Here is an 18,408-nt window from a genome sequence, read left to right as displayed (position 1 = left end):
GAAAACTGAGAACTTCTCCATTAGGCCATGGATGTAAGTAGTATTTACTCCTTAGATATCTTGCATAGAGTCAATTAACAGTTCTCAAGAGGCCTCCCCCTCAAAAGGCAGTTTTTAATTAGTTGCTTTATTCTCTCTACTACTAGAAAGAAGTGAGGGATTCCACTTGAGAGAAGAATTAAGGAAGTGGGTGTCAGGTATCAGACACCAACAAACCAAATTTCTTTTGCCCAGACATCACACACTCACTCAGGTCATCAGAAACCAAGCATTGACTCATCTACTTCCAGAGTTTATGTTTCCACAGAAACAGAAACTGCTTGGGCTCAAAGTTCTCCCAGTGTCCAAAGATCTAGGGGACTGTAGGTGCTTTTAGAAGCTAGATAGCTGAACAATAAAGTCTCAGACCAGCCACAATGTTTAAAAAAAAAAAAATACGGTGCAGGTATTGAAAAAGGGTTGGTGAGCCTGAATGAAATTCAAAAAACTCCTACTCTATCACCTTAGTCCCAAATTTTCTTAAGATTTAAGAAAGGTAAATTCTTAAGAAGGTAGGGACTGCATCTTATCTTCATATTCCATGGCCATGATTTGACTCCACCCCATTCCTCCAGAACCCTTCACATAGGAAATAATCAATAAACCCTTTAAAATAAATACCACTCAAATTGATATTTGTTGCATATGGACAATTCAGTTTTGAGCCAAGTAAGGAAATAAGCAATTAGGGATACACAGTCCAGTAGGAAATCTGACAAATGTGTGGGTCCACTAGGAAGTCTGACAAGTACATATACTCTAACATTTCATTTTCTTGTTATCTGCCACAGTCTGATGCCCTTAAAATGGAGGCTCCACAATTTCTCAATAATTTTACCAATGGTATGGCCTTTAAGATCCATATCCACTGCAACTAAGGGAATTCCATTAATATGTATACACACACTCAAAAACTGAAAATTTTTATGCAACAAACTGAATGTATATTTTGTCCCCTTATACCACTTTTGCCTTGAGTTTTCTCTAACACACACCTTTCAATCTAATTCATTCAAAAGGGTGCCTTCTCAAATTCTAATTTCCACATGAGATAATTGTCTTATTGCTCAAAGGCCTGAGTCCTGCCTCCAGAGCACTTAGTGCCAAAAATCTGTAATGAAAAAGACAAGGAAAGGTAAGATTCATTTCTTGTGAATAAATCAGGAAAATGAGAGAGCTAGGAGAAATGGCAACTCCCAATTATATAAGCCCCAAAGCCATTTAAAAAGCTTTACTCTATATAATACCTTAAAAGAAAAGCCCTTCAGCCTCAAAACTCCTTTTTAAGAATAGGAAAGAGTTGTTTCTAAAAGGAATTCTGGTTATTGTTGGCTGTCTTCCCTTTACCCTTCCAAAATAAACAAAAACAAAAACAACCTTCACTGAAGATGCTGGAAACTTGGAAATGAGAGCTGACATGTCCCAAAGCATCTTTTGTGGGCCTCTATTCTACTGGGGATGCAGCAAAAGTGCTGAATTCACAGCAACTCAGAACAATAACTAGGGTTAGAGAGAGAGCCCAGTCCCAATTCCATACCATTCAGATTCCCTCAGGATGCTTCTAAAATGTTACTATAGCACCTAAAGAGAATGCAAAGCTACAAAAAGAACATGAGAAACTGCAAAATAACTCTTGTCATGATCCCAAGTGTTTCCAACAAGACCCAAACTACACCTTCTCAGATTACAACTCATGTAGCAATACCTGCCCTAGGCCAGGGACCCAGGATAGGTCACCCAAGTGACCTGAACAAGGCAAAGTAGATCTAGAATACCTGGATTACAATCTTTCAAGAGACCTGGGGAACAGGCTGAGCCAGGAAGGTCCTGAGTGTTATACTTGATGTTTCTCAATTATTTCATATATTTGTCTTGAGAAGCAAAGTTGCCAAGTGTAGAAAACACAGGAAAACCTGGATTTGAATTCACCTAGCACACATACTAGCTGTGTGATCCTGGCCAACTGTCTTTAAAATGTTCTATGGCTCAGTTTATTCATATGAAAAATGGGGATAATAGCTTCTATCTCACAAGATTGTTATGAGGCTCAAATAAGGATTGTACATAAAGTGATTTGCAAACACTAAAGCACTATGCAAATAGTGGTGATTATTGTCTTCCCAATTATAAGCTGGAGTCTTGTACTTCTTTGTATGCTCCACAGCATCCCACTATAGAACAGAGCACATGATAATACCTAGCTGGTTAAATGGAGAAGCCCTGATCCACTGTTGTGATTAACTGCCAATCCTCATGGAATCTGGAGCTGATTATTCAGTTAGATAATCCTGGTGTTCCTGATCCTCTTCCCAACCTTGGGCTCCATAGGAACCAGGGACTGGTGAAGGAAACAGTGATCCACAACTCCTCGCAGGTATGGAGGTTCAATGAAGGGACTAAAATGAATTCCAGAGATTAGTGAGGCTTTTGGTTACAAGTAATGGGGGTGGTTTTACACCAAACAGAAAGCTTGAGGGTAAGTAGGCAAGGGAAAGGGAAATCAACCAACAATAGAAATTAGGCACTAGCAAAAAAGACTGCAGTGCTGGTGGGCACAGCAATGTACCCTTACTAAACTGCTATTGTTTAAATTCACTGTCAGACTAGGGGCTGTTCACTTCTTGAATAATTCACTGCTCAAAGAAGTTGTGATAACCATAAGAATTCCCTACTCATAACAATAGCTAATAATAGCAGCTAACATTTCTATTGGTGGTGTGTGCCAGGCACTGTGTTAAGCACTCCACAATTATTATCTGATTGGATCTTCACAACAACCCTGAGAAGTAGATGCTATTATTATCACCCCTATTCTACAGATAAGGAAACTGAGGCAGACAGAAGTTAACTTACTTACCCAGGATCATAATGCTAGTAAGTGTCTATGGCTAAATGTGAACTCAGGTCTTCCTGATTCCAGGCCCAGCAATCTATCCACTGTCCGACCTAGCTGCCCTTACTAATAAACATTAGGCCCAAGGACTGGTGATGTTATGTAATAAATGAACATTTATTATCACTGGAGCCTACATGCCGGCCACTGGGACACAAAGACAAAAATGAAATAATCCTGCCCTCAAGAACTTACATTCTATTGGAAGCATGGTGGGGAGGGGAAGAGAGAAAGGGAGGAAAAGGCCAACGACTTAATAAAAGCACAAAGGTCTCAAACAGAAGGTGTCACTTAAAAAGTGAGCTTTTAAGAGAGATTCTAAGAAGTGAAAGTGAGAGAGGAGCACTAGAGATAGCCTGTACAAGGGCAAAGAGAAGGGATACAAAATGTTCCGTGTAAGGAATAGCAAGAAGGCAAAGGGATACCTAATGACACCAAACTCACTACTAGAATCTAACTTCATCTTAGAAGATTGCTCCTTCACCCTACACAAACGACTACAAAAATTTCGGCATTTTAAAATCCTACCAGGTAGCTGCTTATGAAGGTTAAAAGCTCTATGGTACTTGGGAACAAACATAGCAATACACGGAATCATAGTGCTTTAGAAAAAGAAAGAACCTTAAATGTCATCTGGTCCAATCTTACCAGCTACAGATGAGGGAAATTGAGGTCCTAAAAGGTTACAAAGCCAGCTGAACAGTTGGTTGGTGCAGGGCTGGGACTACATGAACCCACAAATCTTTTATTTTTATTTCCAGAGCTTAGCACAATGCCTGGCACATAGTAGGCAACAAACATGGATTGAACTGAACTGATATCTAACCATCTTCCTCTCAATCAATTCAGTGGGGATAATGTTATATAAAAAGAACTCCATAGCTTCAATCTGTCACCTAAGAAACTGTCATCAAATATACAATCACAAGTCTGCTGTGTTCTCTATACTCAAAGTAAAAATGGTCCCATAAAAAGAGCAATGGAAGTGGGACTTGGATTCAAATCCTACCTTTGCCACTTACTACCTAGGAGCCTGAGCAAGTCACTACCTTCTCTAGGACCCAGCTTCTTCACCTCTAACAGGGTTCAACTAGATGGCCTCTAAGGTCCCTTCCAGCTCCAATTCTCTCTTATGTAAATGAGAACCTGAGTAGATTACCACCATGTCTAAACTACCCTTGGAGTGGCTACCTTTCCCCAGTTCTGGGATGGGGAGAAGAAGCCAAGCTGAACAAGCCTTTCTCTTCTAAATTAACCCATTCTCTTCTAGGCAAGAAACTACTCAGGCCTTCTTGTATGCGGAAGGAGATATTACTTGCTAGTTTCAAAGTCTAAAGCCTAATAATAACAATAATAACTAACATTTATATAACACTTACTATTTGCCAGACACTATGCTAAGTAAACACTTTGAGATTTGATCCTCACAACAACCCTGGGAGGTAGGCTCTATTATTAAACCATATTTTACAGAGGAAGAAACTGAGGCAAAAAGTGATTGTGACTTGTCCAATGTCAAACAGCTAGGAAATATCTGAGATTAGATTTAATTTGGGTCTTCCTGACTCCAAGCACAGCAGGAACCTAGACCTGAACCACAACTGTCCAGTGTTATTGGGCTACTAATATTTAAAATATATATATATACTTAAAAATTGAAAATATATACTCCAATGTACACAGAGGGTTAAAGCCTGAAAGGTACTAGATTTGTTGTTGTTGCTATTGTTGAGTTGTTTCAATAATGTCCGACTCTTTGTGATCCCATTTGGGGTTTTCGTGGCAAAGATACTGGAGTGGTTTGCCATTTCCTTCACCAGCTCATTTTACAGATGAGGAAACTGAGGCAAACAGACTAAAGTGACCTGCTCAGGGTCACATAGCTAATAGGTGTCTGAGGCCAAATTTGAACTCAGGTCTTCCAACCTCAGCACTCTATCCCACTGCACCTCCTAGCTTCCCCTAAGTACTTAATTACCAAGACTCAAATTAGTAGGCCCTGACAAACATCATAACTACAAGCACATGTACTGCAATGCCCCAAAAGGCTTTGCATTGCAAAGGGAGCCCACCACAGGACAGGGTTCATCTTTGCAGAGAAACTGGCACAGCTCTACTTGATAAGTGTATAAGAGATGAGATGGTTTTACTTTGGAGGGAAGAGGTTAAAAAAAAAATCTATGGTATACTCCATTTTCATACCAACAGATTCAGAGTAAAAGGTAACCTACATATTTGCAACATCTCATCAATGAGAAGCAGGTTGTGGCACAAAATTGAGAGATCAGAGCTGAACAGAGACCTGCTCTGCCCAGACACCTTCCCTACTGGTTCCCAGCTTGCCCCTCCCCTTTTTAACCCAGCTTGGCAGGACCCCCAGGGTTGCTAAGTCTTGCTTTCAGTTTTCAGTCACTACCACTTTTAGGTCCTCATGAAGTAAGAGTATTCTAGGGTCAAGGTAACTCAACAATTGCTCAGTAGCAGGCCTAAGGCAAAAGCAAGAAAAAAGATTAAAAAAGAATCAACAGGTGTGCAGAGTAGAAAGTGACTACTAATGAATGAGCTGTACCTATGCCAGCAGTCACTACCCTTGCTTGCTGAGGGGCAGGAAGGTCCATCACACAAAGCTGACAAGTCTCAAAGCATCTTTTTCTACTGGGGCTGCAGCAGAAGTGCAAATGACCAATGTTCTCCCCCATGCTCTTGGTTTCCCTCAGAACGAGCAACCATTAGTATCCAAATACAAATCAACATTGTGCTGCTTCTCAGAAAATGTTTACAAGCCACCTTGGGTTGGAGGAAGGGTGCTTTCTTTTCATAACCACCTCATCATCAAAAAGGGCCTAGTGAGTACCAACCTGTTCATGGCACAGCATGGAGATGAAGTGATACCAAGTCTGGTTCCTACACTCTAGGTTCCAATGATCTGAAATAGCATTGCCCTCTTACAGCACTGACAGCCCAGACAACTCTGTTGGGATGTCAAAGTAAAACATGCTCTGCTGAGCAAGTATTTCAGGTATTGAAATATGGCTCACAAGGTTGTCCCCACCTGCTCAGCCCTTTGGGGGATAAGAAGAGGCCAGCAGGGAAAGGAAAGGACATCTCACTAAAATCCAGTGAGAAAAGGAAAACGCAATTTTCTTGCTACTAGGAATAGACTAGTTGGACTAGGGGAAAAAATTTCCTCCCTACTAAACCTGATTCACCAAAGCACACTGTCTTCATCACTCATCAAGCAGCGTGCATACAGGTAGGAAAGACAAAATAGGAGAGTTAAACTCCAACTGTTGTTTCTGAGTAGGGCTATAAACTAGTCATCAGAAATATGGTAATACATCTAAAACAAAAATCCATTTTAAAAAGAGAAACCAGAGGCAGCTAGGTGGCGCAATGAATACAGCACTGGTTCTGGAGTCAGAAGGACCCAAGTTCAAATTGGGCCTCAGACACCTGACACTAGCTGTGACCCTGGGCAAGTCACTTAACTCCAACTTCCTTGCCTTCCCCCCTCAAAAAAAAAAAAAAAACAGAGAGAGAAACCTGCCCAATGGTAGGAGTCAGGCACCAATACTTATCAAAAAGTCAACAGAAACCTATGAAACAAAAAATAACTGTAGTGCTTACAAGGTACTCCTCAAGAAAACTATGGTCACCACAGATAATGGCTCAAGGTCAGCTAAAGAGTCTCCTGTGACATGTAGGGGTCTCCTCTTAGTCAGATGCAAATATCAAATATAAGTCATGGCCTCAAAAAACCAAGCCAAACAGTCTTTGGACTCTATTTTGTATTCAGATGATTTCCCAGGCTATGACCATTCTGGAGCAGCTGATTCACACCCCCAAGTGACCAAAAAAAGAGACATAAACTTAACATGCCCCTTTAGAGGGCAGGTTTCTGTTTGTGTAAGAACTTGTATTCGCTGACATAAGTACATTTTATATAAAGTTTCATAAATATATCAAAACTCAAAAGTTATCCACTCTGGAACCACAAGATGCTTGAACCTGTTGCTTTAGGGTGAAACCTCCAGCCCCAACACCCTTCGGTGGAGGTCCCTAGCTTACTTCCCCTTCCAGGGAAAGCCAACAGACAGCTGTCCTAGGAGGAGCCATCCCTCAGAGGAAGCTTGGAAAACATTCACGTGCTCTGGGAGGAGGGGGCCAACCCAGGAGCAAAGAAACAGTGAGATAGTGGACTTCGCCACCCTGAACTGTAGCAAAGATTGAGCAAACCGCTGGAGGTGAGAAGAAAGATATTCATAAAAAGGGGTAATATCTAGAGGAAAAGTATATCCTTTTCATGATGGGAGGAAAAAGTGAAGAAAGGAGACATCCCCCTCTCACCCCTACCTCTAAAGACAGGCAGACCTAAAGCTCTGCTCTGAGGAAGAGTGACCCACGGTACACAGTCTGGGGAAAAGACAATAAAAGAGAGAAAGATAAGAAGGGGAAAATGTAGGACAGAAAAGGGAAGCTAGGCAGGGGGCTAGTGTCGGGGGAGGAAAAGAAAAAAAAAAGAAACAGACATGGAGTAATGGAATATGCTGACTGGCTTTAGGAAGATCTGAGTTCAAAAAGACCTCAAAACACTTACTAGCTGAGTGATCCTGGGCAAGTCACTTCACTTCTGATTGCCTCAGTTTTCTCAACTGTAAAATGGGGATGATTACAGCACCTACCTCACAAGCTTGTTGTGAGGATCAAAGAAGATGATATTTGTAAAGAGCTTAGAACAGTACCTGGAACATAGTAGGTGTGCTTAATAAATGCTTGTCTCTCCCCACCCCCCATGTCAGTGACAGGGAAAAGTGGCTAAGGAGGTCTCAGCCACAGCGGAAAAAAAATCAGGACAGGAGCCAGCTCTCCCGGGCCAGGACAGGTAGCGAACGATTTCCGGGGGGCGGGGAAGAAGGGGAACGCCCCCCACAGCTGGAAAAGGGGAGGGGCGCGGCAGCCGCAGCCCCACAGGCGACACCCCCAAGATCAGGGACAGGTAACGACCCGGGCCTCAAGGCCAGGGGAGGGGGAACGGCCCTGGGTCGCCCCGGTGTCCGGGAAGGGGGAGAAAGAGGGGCTCGCCGAGGCCTGAACAGGGCAGGGCAGGGCAGGACAGGACAGGCCGCCTAACTCGGGTCCCCCCGGGCGGGGCGTAGACAGAGTAGACCCCCCCCAACCCCGTCTGACTACGGGTCGGGGGAGGGGTCAGACGCCGGGACCCTGGGAGGGGCCAGTGTCCCCTCAACTGGGGTCGGGCAGAGAGGGGGGAGGAGGGATAAAAGAGGGAAGGGCGAGGTTTGGCAGGGTTGAAGCGCGGGCGGGAGTCCACGGAGGTCTCGGGGCAGGCTTACTCACTGAGGCTCTGGGGCGACGGGGCTGCTGGGGCCGGCTCTGCGGACTGGCTCCGCTCCTCTCCCCCCCGGCAGTGTCCCAGGCTCCGGCCTCCACTTCCGCCTTTCAGCCGCTCCGGATCCGGATCTTCCTACTTCGCCCCGCCCCTCTCCGGTCCTAGGTGACTGACAGGGACATGAGACCAATGGGAAGGAGGCTCTCCCGGCACGCCCGCTGAGCCGGCAGGGGGCGATCTCGCGGCGGGAAAAAGGACTTGTGGAAGGGGTGTCCTGGGACTTGTAGTTCGTGGCATTGGGCGGAGAGAAGGAACTTGAGCTCCGGAATTGGGGTGGAGCGGGCTGCAGACTAGGCGGGGCCCGCCAATCCAGACACTTAAAGGGCCTGGGGACCCTGGGGGGAAAAAGGGTAGAGGCTAGAACCCCGGCTGGGAGGGGCACATTGTAATTAGTGGGCGATAAAAAGTGTTTAACCTAAAGAGGTTGTCAGCCCTAGTGCATTTTCTAATACAGCTACGATCATTCCACGCCTCGCGCTCCCCCAATCTCTCATCCCTCCTTTGCAATTCGATTTAATTCAATTTAGCAAACTCCAGCCCCCCCATCCCACTATCCCACTCAGCAAATGCTCCCTGCAGTCTCATCAGCAGTCTGAGCTAGAAGGGACCTTAGAAATCAAGATTGAGGAGAAATCAATCCCTTTGTGTTTTACAGCTGGAGAAACTGAGGCCACACTCAAGATCACGGCAGAGGCGAGACTAAAAGCCAGGTTTCCTAAATCTCAAGGCCAAGGATCATCCCCAGGAGAAAGACTTCAGGATGAGAGTAGGGGAAAGCTTAATCCTGAGCATTGGGGGGAATGGGAGGGAGTGAGTCCGTAACAGGGTTGCAAACTGGTTGTAAGGAGATGCTACCAAAAAAGTGGCTAGAATATACATCCCAGGAAACCAGGTCAAGAAAACCAACCTCTGTCTCCTGCCACCCAATGGAAATAATATCCTGAATTCATTCTGGGACCCCACATAACCTCACAGACAGGACAAGATGTTGGTCCCAAGGATACTGCCCTCCTATTTTGAACTAGAGCAAATTAGTTACTCTGAGACCATCCCACAATTCTACAGCTCCTCCCCATCTCTAACACCATCTGGCCACTGAGGCACCCCCGCCCCCACCCACACCCCCCAAGATGCAGAGGAAGGTAGAGACACTGGAGTGTGGAGGTGGAGGGTTGGGAGGGGTATAAGTTATAAATATCCAGGAGGTGGGTGGGAGTGGAGAAGAATGGGAGACACAGAAGATCCTAGGCAGATGACACATGTTCCTTCTCAGACACAGCTGCATTTCAACACTGGGGACCGTGAGAATGGGGCGTGGATTTTACGAGGGGAAGGGGAATGATTCCATCTGACTGAGCCCCCTTCCTACTCTCCTCTGTCTATTGGACTTGGGGGGGAACAGGGCTTTGTCTCTTGTCTCTCCCAAGTGCTGTGTAGGGGGAGGTAAGTTAAGTGCTATAATGGGTCCCAGGAGCACTTGTTAAGGATTCCCCACCCCTCTTCCCTGGGGCCACTGGTGTCATGAATGTTGTGTCAGGCAGGTTGGCGCCTTTGCTCCTCCTAGAGATGGCAACAGGGGCCCTAGGGTGCAGTGCAGGGAGGGCCTTTGCAGTCCCCTGCTTGTCTTGCCTCCTGTGAGCCTTAGGAGCTTCCCCATACATCCCAAGAAACAGCCAGGTCCAATAGCTACAAAAATAAAGAGAATTTTATTTCCCCTATGAGAGCCAGAGAGAGGAAAAGGAAGGTTCTCTAGAGGAGAATAGAGAGTGGGAGGATATGGCCCAATGCTCAGGAAGCAGGAATGGTTTATGTGGAGAGGGGACCCTGAGTGTGAAACAGAACAGGGAGGGAGGTAGATGGGCTGAGTCACAGTCGGGGAATTGGGGGAAGGAGTCAGGGATGGAGAGCTAGGAAAGGGTGGTTCCTGGGAATATCTGAAGGGTCATCCACAGCCAGACTGGTCACCTTGAGCTGGAACCTAGAGATGAAAAACACATACGTACAATGAAAGCTAAAGATGTGCTTAGAGATACAAGAAAAGGTATTAGTGGACACTCCTTTTGCCTCCCTCCTCCCCATCTCCCCAAATATTACTCTATTCTAGGACTGGGTTGGTTTGGGTAATAGAGCCTGAAGCTGTATTGATATCATTGTGAGATGATAACTGGGCTGGACTTGGTAGTCAACAGACCTGAATTTGAATCCTGGCTCTGATACTTTATAGCTGGGTAACCACAAGCTAGTAATATTAGTGTCTCTGAATCTTTCCTCATTCTTGAAAGGGAGCAGCTAATATTACCTACTTCTCAAAGTACTTTGTAACACTTAAAGCAGCAAGCAAATGGGAGCCTAAGTATATATATACTCCTATTCTACTAGCCCCCTGGGGGCTTTCCCCTATTCTCTCATCCCTCAGATGGATGTAGTTTTTGTCCCTAAAGAATCCCTATCTTGGGCCCTGGATGGGCAGGGTGGTAGATATTGGGTTGAACATCAGATTTAAAAATCAGGAAGACTAAATTTTGAATCCTGCCTCAGACACTTAATAGCTTGGACAAGTCACCAAGCCTCAGTTTCCCAAAGTATAAAATGAGGGGGTTGGACCTGGTGACCTCAAAAGCCCCTTCTAACTATAAATCTATAATCTCATGAATCTTCCCACCCTAGGCTGTATGATGCTTAAAGAATAGATGTGGGTCGGCCAGGTGAGTAAGAGCGCCAGCCCCAGAGTCCCGAGACCTGGGATCAGTTCCGGCCTCAGATACTTAACACCCACACAAAATAACTGGCCCTGTAACCTTGAGCAAGTTACTTAACCCCAATTGCTTAGGGGAAGCCAGGTGGCGCAGTGACTAAGAGATTCGGCTCCAGCACGTTCCAGCCTCAGATACTTAACACCCACACAAAAATAATTGGCCCTGTAACCTTGAGCAAGTTACTTAACCCCAGTTGCTTAAAAAAAAAAAAAAAGAATAGATGTACTTGGAGATCTCTCATCACAATTGAAGACTTCAGATCCCCTGCTTTCCACAGCTCAGAGGGTGAGGGCAGAAGGGAGTGTTTCTTATCCTCACCAAGTGATCTCAGGAGAAAAATCTAATTTTCCTCCCTCCTTGTTTCAGCCATTCCTAACCCCCTGGGCAGGAAGTCCTTCCTGCAATCTAACTTTTCATACCTGTTGCAGTTTCAGCAAGAGACAGAAACCACTTAGGTCCTTATTGTCTGTCCATCAGATGAGTTCAGCTGTGCCTTTGGAGACTCCCAGCCCAAGACTTAGTGTTTGCTTCTCTCCTCAAACTTCACATCCCCAGGCAGGAAAACATCCAGGACCTTTCACTTCTGCCCCTGGAGGCTTCCCCATTTAAGCTAGCCTTGTTCACTCAACATTCCCTGCCACCCCCACCCTCCCACCACTTTTCCTACCTGCTTTCAGGTCACTTGGGAGAAGGGCACTTCCTCTGCCCAGTCTGACGCAGGCACAACTCCTTGTCTCATGCCCACTGGGCACAGTTGGCTCAGATGGCTCCACCAGGAGTACAGGGGCAAAAGGGAAAGGATGTAAGAGGGAATGGGGTCAGGGTTCACCACCATTTGTCACACCTCTGAAGTCCAGAGGACCCTATGATGACCAGTCCAGCCAGTGGCTTTTGACTTTGTAGTAGGCAGGCAAGGCAACCAAACCCTCCCAGGGGGGTGGCCCAAGCCCCCACTGGATAGGCCTGGGCCCCAAAACCATGATCAGTGGAAAGTGCCCGAACTGGAGTGGAAGTGATATTGGTTGGTGCTCTGGAGTGGAGCTGAGCCGTTGGGGAAGACAGAGCCAGAAGGTGGAGATGGAACTTCCAGCCCAGAAGATGGTCCTAGCAGGGCAGGCCGAGAGGCAGGGCTAGAAGGGTGTAGCTGCAGGGGGTGTAGGGTTGGTGTAGTCGGCCTGGAGCCCTGGGGAGAGGTCCCCATTTCTGATTCCCTCAATCCAGCTGGGGGAGAACTTTGGGGACAGTGGACCTCAGCGTATGTGGTATCTTGAGTCCCAGGGCATGGCTCAGTCAACAATGGAGAAACACAAAGAGGTCTTGGCGGTGGACATGGAGGAGTAGAAGGCCCAAGGGGAACAGGAAAGTCTGTGAAGGGTGCTCGGGTTGCCAGCCAGGATTGAAGCAAATGCATCATGTGGCGAAGTTCCCTGCTGAGCTGAGATACTTCCTGGTTGAGGTGGGTGATCTGCAGAAAATATAATTATTATTCTAGGCCTCTACTAAAATCCTCTTATTTTCTACTATAGAACTCACCTGGAATGCTACAAGGCTATGCTAATTTGAAATCATGCAAAGAAATTTATTAAAATTCCCATACCTTTTGACCCAGAGAACCTACCACCAGGCATATACCCCTAAAGAAGGCCAATGCCAAAAAAAAAGAAAGGTCCCTAAGAAGGCCAATGACAAAAAAAAGGCCCTTTCTACAACAAAATATTTATTGTAGCATTTTTTTAAGTAGCAAAGACTCAGAAACAATATAGATTCCCATGGATGGGGAATGGCTAAGCAAGTTGTGTTACATGATGAAATATTCTTGTTCTGCAAGAAACCATGAATATAATGAGTTCAGAGAAGTGTGAAAACACATAGGAATGGCTACAAAGTTAAATAAAACACACAAAAACTACAACAATGCAAAGAGGAAGAATGACAATAACAAAGTAAGCAAAATTGGATGTGGCAAAATTATCATGACCAAGCATGGACCCAAAGAAGAGAGGCTGGGGGGCAGCTACGTGGCACAGTGATGATCAGCCCTGGAGTCAGGAGGACCTGAGTTCAAATGTGAACTCAGACACTTAACACTAGCCATGTGACCTTGGGCAAGTCACTTAACCCCAACTGCTCTGCTTTCCCCTCCAAAAAGCCAAAAAAAAAAAAAAAGACAGGTTGGAAAGCATTCTGCCTATCCCTCCCCACCCCCCTGCCCCAGAACTTCTTTGCAGAGGGTTTAGAATCCAGCTCATATAAAACCCAACTTTTAAAAATATGTTGCCTATTTTTTGCTGAACTGTTCCCCCCATTTTGTTGTTTATAATAAAGGAAGGCTCTCTGAGAAGTGGAGAGATATACTCTAGGAAATGCAGATAATATGAAAACCAAAGGTGTACAAATTTTCTTATTAAGTAGCTAATCCCAGTTAATGCAACACAAATTGATAAGAGAATCCATGCAATAATATTAATCTGATAAACATTTTTAAAGAAAGTATTTTCAGATCACAAAAACTTCCCAAGATGGAAAGGGTTTGAGCATGGGCCTAGTGATGGATGGCCTAAGAAGGCCAATGACAATGAACATGGTCTGAGAACCAGCCTAGAAAAGTGAAAAGTTGACCACAGGTGTTTATTTGCTTGCTTGTTTTCCTAGCCACAGCAATTTATGAAAACTTATCTACTAAGACAAGGAATTGTTGTCATCTTTATCACTGGGAGAACACACACCAGTGAAACCATGGAACCTGGAAGAATAACTTCTAGGGAAATGTAATATTTTCTGGCTGTGGAGGACAGAATGGCATCAGAGATGGAACACAAGGGTAATATTAGAGGAAGGAAAGGTGGCTATGATTGATGAGAAAGGAGTCAGAAACCAGCTTGAGTGTATATTATTGAGGTGTTAGGGGCCCAGAGGTAATACAGAGGCTTGAAAATAGAACAAGAAATAATATGGTATGATGGGGATATGAGGGTAGGAGGGAGATAAGTCCTCACTTTAGAAATAACTGGACTTAGGGGCGGCTAGGTGGTGCAGTGAATAGAGCACTGGCCCTGGAGTCAGGAGGACTTGAGTTCAAGTCTAGCCTTAGACACAACACAAAAACTAACCGTGTGACCCTGGGCAAGTTACTTAACCCCAATTGCCCTCCAAAAAGCAAAAAAAAAAAGAAAAAGAAATAACTGGACTTAGAGTCAGAAAATTCTGAGTTGGTAGGGGCATGGCTCATTTGAGAGAGCACTGGCCCTGGAATCAGGAGGGCCTGAGTTCAAATGTGGCTTCAGATACTTGATACTTGCTAGCTGTGTGACCTTGGGCAAGTCAATTAGCCCTAAATGCTTTGCAAAAAGAAAGTCCTAAGTTGTAATCCTGTCTCATACTAGCTGTACAACACTGAGTAAGTCATTTAACCTCTCTCAGCCTCAATTTCCTCATCTGTAAAATAGAGACAATAATATCACCTACCTCCCAGGGTTGTTGGAAGGGTCAAATAAGATAACAGCCCTTCACAAACATTAAATTGCTATATAACTATTAGCTACTATTACTATTGTCATTAGAGGATCTAGGTTCAAATCCTAGCTCCAACTATTTATTGCTTCTGAGACCTTGGGCAAGTCACAAACTCTCTGGATCTTAGTATACTCATCTATAAAATGCTTGGACTAGATGACCTCAAAGGTCATCTGCAGGACTGATCATGATACTCTTCACCTGTATTTAATACATTCCACTATCTCTCTAGGTCAGGTAGCTGGTACAGTGGATAGAGTGTTGGCCCTGGAATCAGGAGGACCTGAGTTCAAATACAACCTCAGACATGTATTAGCTGTGTGTCCCTGAGCAAGTCATTTAACCCTGTTTGCCTCAGTTTCCTCATCTGTAAAATAAGCTGGAGAAGGATTGGCAAACCACTCCAGTACCTTTGCCAAGAAAACCCCAAATGGGACATGAAAAGTCAGACCTGACCGAAACAACAAGAAGTATTTCTCTAACACTTACAGGATCAAGTATAAAATCTTTTATTTGGTGTTCAAAGCTCTTTATAACCCTCCTCCCCCATCTAGTCTTCTTACACCTTAACACACACACAGACCCATACCCTGCAATCCAGTGACACTGGCCTCCTCGATATTCCTGAACAAAGACATTCCATCTGGAGACTCCATGCATCTTCATTGGCTGTCCCCCCATGTCTGGAATCATCTCCCTCTTCTTCTCTGCTTCCTGGCTGCCTTCAATTCCCAACTAAAATCTCACCTTCTTATAAAAAAGTCTTTTCTGACCTCCTGAATGCTAGTACCTTTCCTCTGAGGCTATCCCCAATTTATTCTGAATATATCTTGTTTGTGGGGCGGCTAGGTGGCTCAGTGAATAGAGCACCAGCCCTGGAGTCAGGAGGACTCAAGTTCAAATCCAGCCTCAGACACTTAACACTTATTAGCCGTGTGACCTTGGGCAAGTCAACCCCAATTGCCCTGCCTTCCCCCCTCCAAAAAGAAAATAAATATTTATCTTATTTGTATGTACTTGTTGCATGTTGTCTCCCCCTTGTGAGACCCCTGAAGCCAGGGACTGTCTTTTGCTGTCCTTTGTTTTCCTGGTACATAGTAGGCACTTAACAAATGCTTCTTGACTGGCTCAAAGGTCCCTTCCAGTTACAAACTTGTGATCCCATAATAATGTGAAAGGTCTGACGAGCTTACTTACTAGAGGTGAGGGACATGTACTTGTAAAGCTGCATCTTTCAAAAAGTGTTCTACTAGGTCCTGCAAAAGACTGAGTCTGTTTGCAGACACCTGCTGCCTGTCTCATGTCTCGAGTGACAGGAAGGCTTGGCCCAGGCAAAGGGCACAGCTGAGTCCAAGTTCTGCCAGGCCTTTTTTTGGCCCCCCTCCCAACCCCCAGCCCCTATGGGATAGTGGCTGTTTACCAGAGTAGAGAGGGTGACAAAATCCCACAGGTAAGGAACTATGGCTCCCTGGCAACAGCTCAGAGACAAATGGGATACACCATACCCCCGAATCCAGAGTCTGAGACCTGCCTATTAGAGGGCTTTTTCCCCATAACTGGAAGATCAAACCAAGGCCCAGCATGTCTGGGGTCCTGATCAGCATGGAGCTTAATGATCTCCCTCCTTGTCTTCCTTGTCCCTCCCCACTGTGCTTTCCCTCATTTCTACTTTCCTAGGTTCAAATCAGGAAAAGGCTAGAGGAAAGTCTAGAAAGATAAATGGGAGACAGGGAGGAGAGGTCTCTTCTGCCATAACCCATAATTGAGGGTTTCTCTCTCTAAGCCAGAAAGTCTATCCAATTTGGAGGTGAGGGGGGTATCTCTTAAAATGACATGTTTTCTCCCATTAATTGAACAAGGGAAACATCTCAGAGAGCACTGGACTCAGAATCAGGAGAGAAAGAGTGAATCTCACCCCAACCCTGTGAATTGTGGGCAAATTGTTCAGCCTCTCTGAGCTTCAGTTTCCTCAGCACAAGACAGATAACAAAGACCCCACAGTACCTGCCTCACAGAGTTGTGGTGAAGGTCAAATGCAAAAGTGACCTTAAAGCATTTTACAAATCTTAAGACAGTACATATGTGTGCCCACTCGTTATGGCTATCTCACCTCTCGGTTTAGTCGACAGACTTTCACCTTCATCTCCTCTGTTTCAGCAGCCAGCTCCTTGTTGGGCGCAGACCCTAAAGTCAGAAAAAGAGAAAGAGGTTGACAGTCAATGTGGAGAAATCTGGGTTTAGATTGGCAAAGATCAGATGAAAGGAAAGAGCCTTTCCCCTTTTTGCCCTTGGGAGACCCTAGAGAGCAGAGAGATAGGAAGGAGGTGAGGAGAAACGGAGGGATATGGAAGTGATTCACTGTGATTGATTGATTGATGGTCTTGGGCCTCCAACAATCAATCAGTCAACAAGTTTTTATGTACCCAGACACTGCTAAGTGCTACAAGATTATAAAAAAGGCAAAAACATGGTCCCTTCCTTTAAGGAATTCACATTCTAGTGGAGGAGGACACCTGCAAACTATGTTCATAGAAGATATACACATTGAAAAGAGAAAGTGTTCTAGGAGGGAAGACCCAGCAGTAGAAGATGGAGGGTTGAATGAAGAGGGACTGGGAAAAGCCTCCTTTAGAAGGTGGGATTTGAACTGAGTCAAAGCCGGACTTGTACCTGAGAGAGGCGACTGGCGTCGAGGACGAGGCAGCTTGGGTCCGCGGCCAAACTGGAAACTCTGAGATTCTCCAGTGCTGCTAGAGTCCTCGATGCCATCCACTACCCTGGGGAAGCCGGGGAGGAGGATGGGGGTGGGAAAGGCAGTCGTTACAAATGGAGAAAGCAGAGAATAGAGTAAAAGGACAGAAGGGTGATAAGGTCAGGTCAGTGGGCAGCAGTGAGAAGATACAGGGCACATTGGGAGGTGGGTGAAGTGGGACAATGGGTGAAGCTAGGCTGGGGTGGGGGATGGTGATGTGATGGGCAGTGGCTCAGCAATAGAATTCAGGAATTGGAGTGACGCAGTAGAAAGAGCTTTATAAAGTTGGAAAGAGGAGTGAGGAGGACAGATTGGGGATGGCTGGCATCTCACCGGGGGCTGAGGTCCGGGGGTCCATAGGTGCCCAGTGGGGGGATGAGCAGCTGAGGGGCCTTCCAGGCAGCGGGACCCTTCAGGGGGGCATGAAGGGAGGGGCTTTGGCCCCGGCCAGCCGGGGCAGAGGGAGGAGAGGGAGATAGGGAAGGGGAAGAAGTGAGGGCAGAGAATGGAGGCAACTCATCACCCAGAAGGCTGGCAAGGGAGCCTCTGGGCCGAGCAGGGCTGAGGCTAGGCAACAGGAGTGGCCGGCGGGGTCGAGGGGCTCCCGCAGGCTCTGGGCCTCCTTCCGCCTCCACGATGGATGATGGCAGGGTCTTGTCTGAGGAGGAACCGAAGCTGTCTGACTGGGGCTAAAGGAAGAGTGGGCCATTTATGGCCTCAGGGGCCACAGAGAAGATTGCCCCTTCTCTGAGTAAGGGAACCTTCTTCTCCAAAACTTCTACAGCTTGAAGGAGCTTTTCTCTTTTCAAATGATTTTGTCCTAAGCAGCAGCAGGACTGAGGAAAGAAACAACTTCCCAACCCTTCTACCTTCTCTCTATGTATCTATACATATGTGTATATATGTTTATATATACATATTTACATATATGATGTATAAGGCTAGGTTCTAGGACTACAAATTTTTTTTTTAATGACATAGACCCTGCCCTTAAGAGGCTTACTCTTCCCTGCCCTGAGCCCCTGGGGGTTCTCCCAGTCCTGCCCCA

General features: G+C 45.6%; 2 protein-coding genes and 1 long non-coding RNA gene across 6 annotated transcripts in view; 1 reads left to right on the top strand and 2 right to left on the bottom strand.

The window, feature by feature from the left end:
- Positions 1–8,416, bottom strand: part of RAB5C (RAB5C, member RAS oncogene family) — a 45,866-nt gene extending 37,450 nt beyond the window's left edge. Inside the window, exons 1-3 of one of the 4 annotated variants that reach the window (XM_069067673.1) lie at positions 8,288–8,416; positions 2,237–2,435; positions 1,035–1,150 (exon numbers count right to left, since the gene is read on the bottom strand). The gene's annotated coding sequence lies outside the window, so the exon portion shown is untranslated. Of the gene's footprint in view, positions 1–1,034; positions 1,151–2,236; positions 2,436–7,529; positions 7,623–8,287 lie in introns of all 4 variants that reach the window. The other 3 variants (XM_069067674.1, XM_069067672.1, XM_069067671.1) reach the window with 3 other exon arrangements.
- Positions 7,633–14,923, top strand: LOC138145973 (uncharacterized). The gene is made up of 4 exons (XR_011164353.1): positions 7,633–7,928; positions 8,995–9,105; positions 12,368–12,551; positions 14,841–14,923. It is a non-coding gene; the product is annotated as an uncharacterized lncRNA (long non-coding RNA).
- Positions 9,085–18,408, bottom strand: part of KCNH4 (potassium voltage-gated channel subfamily H member 4) — a 27,590-nt gene continuing 18,266 nt past the window's right edge. Inside the window, exons 13-17 of the mRNA XM_069067675.1 lie at positions 17,694–18,049; positions 17,279–17,385; positions 16,719–16,792; positions 11,763–12,560; positions 9,085–10,317 (exon numbers count right to left, since the gene is read on the bottom strand). Coding sequence (XP_068923776.1) covers positions 12,078–12,560; positions 16,719–16,792; positions 17,279–17,385; positions 17,694–18,049 — 1,020 coding nt within the window. The 3' untranslated portion in view covers positions 9,085–10,317; positions 11,763–12,077. The remainder of the gene's footprint in view (positions 10,318–11,762; positions 12,561–16,718; positions 16,793–17,278; positions 17,386–17,693; positions 18,050–18,408) is intronic.

Source organism: Petaurus breviceps, unplaced genomic scaffold, assembly GCF_028583685.1.
Source record: "Petaurus breviceps papuanus isolate PSGF00001 unplaced genomic scaffold, PetGlider_PUasm1.0 90750, whole genome shotgun sequence".
In the NCBI taxonomy this organism is placed as follows: domain Eukaryota; kingdom Metazoa; phylum Chordata; class Mammalia; order Diprotodontia; family Petauridae; genus Petaurus; species Petaurus breviceps.
Note: the sequence above shows the minus strand (reverse complement) of the source record. Positions and strands in the feature narration are given on the sequence as shown.